General features: G+C 39.6%; 1 protein-coding gene across 1 annotated transcript; it reads right to left on the bottom strand.

Moving 5' to 3' along the window:
• Positions 1 to 950: 950 nt before the first annotated feature.
• On the bottom strand, positions 951 to 6,016 carry LOC121168278 (DNA replication ATP-dependent helicase/nuclease DNA2-like; the record flags this gene model as incomplete). The annotated part of the gene is made up of 5 exons (XM_040998208.1): positions 951 to 1,008; positions 2,040 to 2,174; positions 2,697 to 2,843; positions 5,318 to 5,500; positions 5,927 to 6,016. Coding segments are annotated over 4 exons (489 nt in total), but the record flags the coding sequence as incomplete, so codon positions are not given.
• Between the last annotated feature and the right edge of the window lie 178 nt (positions 6,017 to 6,194).

Genomic DNA, 6,194 nt, shown 5'->3' with positions numbered 1-6,194 from the left:
ACACAGAGCTCCAGGGAGCACTTGCCTTTGAGAGCACGATGAGAAAAGCAATTGAGTGGGAGCAGGGAAGGCTCAGGAGGCACAAAATGAAGTATGGAGGAAGCCACAGAACGGCTGTGTTGCATCCCCACCCTGGCTTCACCCATTCATGAGGAACACCTCCTCTAGGTGAATGGTGACACTGATCTGAGTGCACACAGTGGGATCCCCCAAAATGACAGTGGTTGGTGGCCACTGCGGTCCTTGGTCCTTAGCATGGATGATACACCTGCGCTGCACTGGGGCCCCTAGAGGGCCTGCTCTGGGTTTAACCTTCCACTCTGAGCGTCTGGCCACAGCAAGTAAATGCTAAATTCTCAGATGATGAAAAGGCTAGGATGCTGTGACTAAAGCATCCAAAATGACAGGAAGCTGCAGCTGCTCCCCCTGGTCTTCATGGGACTTTCAGGTCCTGTAAGGAAGCTGTTCCTGACTAAACCCAAAGAATCATGTTGCTCATCTCACTCCCAGGATCTGAGATCAGTTGAGCTTTCTCCCTGAATCACAGCACATGAGTGATATCTAACCAGTCCTTAAGCTCCATCACAGCAACTATGATCTGTTACCTCTACATGATCAAACCCATCCTGTGCCTCCCTCACAGCTCTCTTTATAGAGCCCATCAACGTGGCACAGCGGGTTAAGTGTCTGAAAAGGAATGCAGATTCCAATTGCAGCTGTTCCACTCCCCAGATGCTGATAATGTGCCTGGCAAGGCAGCAAAAATGGTCCAAGTGCTTAGGCCCTTGCCACTCACGTGGGAGAACTAGAGGGAGTCCCAGGCTCCTGGCTTCAGCCTGGCCAGCTCCAACTGTTGCAGCTATTTGGGGATGGAACCAACAGACAGATTCTCTGTCACTCTCAATAACTCTGCCTTTCAAATAAATAAATACACCTTAAAAAATAAATACCTTCTTATAGGATCAGCACTCTTCGGTTCAGCTATATAAGGCAGGACCAATACCTCACCTACCACAAATAAAAAGATGTCAAACAACCCTAAAAGTAATCATTATTAATTAGTAACAATGAATTGACTGGGTAAAATCAGTAGAAAAAATTTATTAACTAACAACTTAACTTTAAAAAAAAAAGAGGTAGAAGCAAGTATTTTAACACAACAACAACAAAAAAGCCCTCAAAGAGAGGGACTGCTTTCCCACCAGGAAATGGATACACTGAGGTAAACTCCCTTACCACACACAATGCATCACTTTGAAATAGCTGTTTTGTACCATCAGAACAATTGAGAAAGGTTCCAACTAGGGAATAAGTCAATGTGAAGGAGTGAAAACAGGGCTATGCCTTTTCAATTTATCAATTTAGGAAAGGATTCTGTTCAAAGACAATTATGAATTATGTTCTTTCATATAAAAATCTACCCCCAGAATTCTGATCATTGAAAATAAAAAAGGAGGATAGCACAGGGAAATACAAAATGAACTGGAAGCAATCAATTCACAATTATAATTTAGAACACCAGGTTTAAGGCAAAAACTTATCTAATACCATAAAGCAAAGTCAGGGGGGAAAAAACTGGCAAAATAGCCTTTGGACCAAGGACCTCAAATAACAGAGGGGTCGCTTGTACAATTTCATAACAGATTGTGTTTAGATTGTAAAGACAAATCAACTTTATATCACCTTTCAAATAAAATTTCACAAACATTTGACAAAATTAGTGATAAAATTTTAAAGCTTATAAAGTTCAGATTCAAAGTAAATCCATCTTGAAAGGGGTTAAAATTTTAAATATTTCTTTAGATAATGTACAAATTCATTTATAGAACTGATGAATTCAGACTTTATATAGCCTGGGGTAAACCTATTCTACAAAAACACTGTTAAATAGGTTTGGCAGTAGGATTTCCAGGTTTAGTAAGATTCTTCCAGAAAAATAAATAAATAAGCTACTAAAACACTGAACACAGTGCATTTCCCTCATTTTGTACCCTTTGGGTACGTGTTATTTTCACAGTTTAACTAGGCCTTGCTTTCACCTCACACTCAGATTTCAAATACCAGGCCTAGCTAGTGTGACAATCCTTTCCTAAGAAAACAGTTCTTTATCCTCTTTGAATATCACCCAGGACGTAGCAAAGACTTTCATCCTCTCTTGATGGAAGGTCCATGATGTAAAAGAAATTAAGGAAGATACATTAAAACTCTTATGACATTATTATTTAACATTTTGTAATTTGGCTTGTATCAGAGCAAAAAAAGGGGGAGGGGTAAAGATCTTTATAGCATTCTACACATAAGTTAGGTACTTAAAATCATCTACCAAAAAATTAACCTGCTATATTATAAGGGACAATTTTTCACTTTTTAATACAATGGGTTTGTCCTAGATTTTTCAAAAAACTAAATTTGGGGTGGGGGGCCAGAATGGCTGTGCAAGCATCCCACCAGAGCTGGTCCCAGGACCAGGCATCCAGTGCCTCTTTTCCTCCCCCGTTTTATGAACATTCTTCTCTGTCCACTTCCTGCTTGAACTGTTGGCCTAACATTATCTGCAGTGAATTGTTTTCTATTTCCTTCGGACAGTCAGCTCTCTGAAACAGACCCATGGAAAACATACAGAGCTTTCATGCACACAAGCACATTTTAAATGCTCACTGTAGCAAAATCAAATGTGCTCATGACTAAAAGGATATGAGTTTTTCCGAGTTTAGATGACAAAGCAGCTTCTCCAAGGGAGGGTAGCGGTTGAGTGAAGGCACACAGCCCACCAGAATCAACTTGTGCTTGGCTCTGGTTATAGCAACGTTAAGACGGCGCCAGTCTTTCAAGAGCTCACCAAGCTGTAAGGGAATAACATTTTCAGTTATTTCAAACTTCTTATTATATTTTCTTTTGTCCTGAAAAAGAACATAATTGTCTTGAATTATTTTCCTACTTTGTTAAAAAAAAAAAATTGTTTTTATTATACTGGGAGATTTACAGAAAGAAGATGAGAGAAAGATCTTCCATCTACTGATTCACTCTCCAAGTAGTTGCAACAGCCAAAGTTGGGACGATCCGAAGCCAGGAAGGGCCCAAAGCTTTGGGCTGTCCTCGAGTGCTTTCCCAGGCCACAAACAGGGAGTTGGATGGGAAATGGAGCAGCCGGGACATGAACGGGTACCCACATTGGATCCCTGAGCTTGGACATGGAGGATTAACCAATTGAACCATCACGCTAGGCCCTATTTTCTTTCTTTCAGATACAAATTCCCAGAAAGATTCATAAACACATTGCAAATGCTAGGCAGTTGGAAACCCTTGTGCACAGTATTAATGTAATGCATTTTTATGTTGTGATACCCTATAGTCATGACTTTAAATCAATAATTACATATGCTAAAAATAAATGACTGATGTCATCTCCACTCACTGTAGCCCCAGCTGTAATAGTAGTAAAAAGCCGTAACACTGAAAGATTTAGGGAATGGTTGAGTATATTGTGACACATTTATCCAATGGACAACAGCACAACCGTCACAACAGAATGAAACTGGTTTCTGTGTACAAACCCACTTGGCAAGATGGCCAAGCCAATTAAGTGGAACCAGCAAAGCTCACAATCCTGTGTATATTATCTCGGTTACCAGAAATCCCAATATATGAATATATATAAGAACTGAGAAGGTGAGAGATACAAATGAAAAAACAAAGACCTAGAATTATTCAGACTTGAAAAGGAAGCAGGAAAAAATGATCAGCATCACTAATCATCAGAGAAATGCACACAGGAGTCACAATGAGAAATTCGCACACTCTAATTGTATGAGCTACCATCAAGACAGAAAGTGCTGGTGAGGAAAGGAGGAAGCCCTTGCACGGCACTGCTGGGAACACAGATTAGTACAGCCATCGAGAAAAAGAGGGTGCAGGTCCCTCAAGAGCTAGTACAACCACTGTGTGACCCAGGAAGCCCACTCCTGCGTATATTTCCAAGGGAAATAAAATTAATCTGTCCAAGAGACATTTTCACTCCTGTGTTTACTTTAGTACTATTCATAACAGCCAAGAAATGAAACAACCTAAGTGTCTGTCAACTGATAAATGGATAAAGAAAATGTGTCCAAGGCTGGCATTATAGCACAGCACATTAAGCCGCCACCTGCAACAATGACATCCCATATGATACCAGTTCAAGTCCCAGCTGCTTTACTTCCAATTCAGCCCCCTACTAATGTAACTGGGAAAGCAGTGGAAGATGACAAATCTTCCACTCGGGCTCCTGGACCCACATGGGGAGACTGTTTCCTCTCTTCACTCAGGAACAGACTTGGTTCTTCCAGCGTTCTGCAGAGTGAACCAGCATATGGGAGATCTCTACTACTCTGCCTCTCCCCATCTGTCACTCTTGCCTTTCAGAGAACATAAAATCTGAAAGCAAGCAAGCAAGCAAGGAAAGAGGGAGGGAAGAAAGAAGGAACAAAGGAGGAAGGGAGGGAAGGAAGAAAGGAAAGAAAGAAGGAAGTAAATGGCCTTTTATATAATACAATACTACGAAGCAGGAAAGCTGGTCATCTGTAGAAATCTGAATGGAACTAGAGGTCACCGTGTTAAGGGACATAAGCCAAGCACAGAAAACAAGTGCCACATAATCTCACTCATATGTAGAGTCTGAGAAGGTTATCTCACGGAAGTTGAGAGCATAACAGCCACCAGAGGCTGGGGAGAGCAGAGGGAGGCACTAAGATAAGATAGGAGTAAAAAGTTCTGGTGTTGCACAGTACAACAGAGTAACTGCGGACAATAACGTACTGCATATTTCTCTTTTAAAAAGCTAGCAGAAAGGTTTTTGAATGCTTTCACCATAAAGAAATGATAAATGTTTAAGACGATAGATATGTTTACTTTGGACACTATACAACGTACACATGTATTAAGGCATCAGATGGTATGCCATAAACATTTACAACTTCTATGTATCAACTGAAAATTCATTTTTTAAAAAAGAAATGTCACATGCTACAATATGGAAGTTGCTGGCTAAGTAAAACTAAGCCAGCCACACAAATAGTATACAATTCTACTACTATGAAGTACCTGAGTTGTCAAATCCAGAGACAAGAGAATGGTGGTTCTGGGGCAGAGGGAAGGAGGAAATGAGAGCTGGCTCTGTGTATAGAATCCCAGATTTGTAAAATGAAAAAGTCTTAGAGATCTCTGGATCAGCAATATAAATAAGCTGAACACTGGGATCATACACTTAAAAAGGATCGAGATGGTAGCTTTACTTTTTTAAACAACTTATAAAAAGAAAGAAATATCCCAATAAACTCACAGTTCCATCCTTATTACTTCTAACAAAAGACACAAGGACAATACTTTTGTCTCTTCCTTGGTATTTGTCTACTGTGTTTACTTCCACCATGCCAACTGAAGAATGTGCCAATAAATCACTGATGATCTTTAACTGCTGTCGGTACGGTGCAATGATACCAATATCAGAGGGATTACATCCGGCCTGAACAGAAAAGAACAAAATTTAAAGTAAAAAGTCCTGACTTTCAATTTTAGCATTACTAAATTTAATCAAATATTTATAGTATCATAAACATTAATATATGTTTTAACAGATGAAGCTATCTCAAGAAGTACACACAATTATTTAATTTGCTGAAAATCTATTGTCAATATCTATCCTCAGGTAGTGATTATCCTTTGATTGTTAGAGGATTCCAACAGTGTAAAAGCTTATATGCCACTACCATACAAAACTCACTCAGAATTAAAAAAAAAAATTCCACTCTCTGCTATCACTTAACATATTAAGTTTTCAATTACAAACCATAGTGCTTCAGAACAGTATAATTATAATTAGAATTATCTGATGTTACAAAGAGGTGTCCTAAATGGAAATCATATTAATGATTTATAAATTCTTAATTACCTTAATAAATGTTGATGTCAGGAAAACAACGAGTTTGGCTTCCGTTATATTGCTCACACCACATTTTTCAACTTGCTCTGGTGCTGGAACCTAGAAGAAAAATACACAGTTTGCTTGTAACACCAGGTCAAGAGTTAAGTGTACCGTGGAAGCAGGTGTTAGGGCAGGGTCAAGATGATGCTTACAATGCCAGCATCGAATATGAGACATCCTGCATTTGAGCTTCAGCCCCTCTGCTTCTACTCCAGCTTCCTACTAAGACACACTT

Source organism: Ochotona curzoniae, unplaced genomic scaffold (assembly GCF_017591425.1).
Source record: "Ochotona curzoniae isolate NIBS_2020 unplaced genomic scaffold, NIBS_Ocur_1.0 patch86, whole genome shotgun sequence".
Lineage (NCBI taxonomy): Eukaryota > Metazoa > Chordata > Mammalia > Lagomorpha > Ochotonidae > Ochotona > Ochotona curzoniae.
Note: the sequence above shows the minus strand (reverse complement) of the source record. Positions and strands in the feature narration are given on the sequence as shown.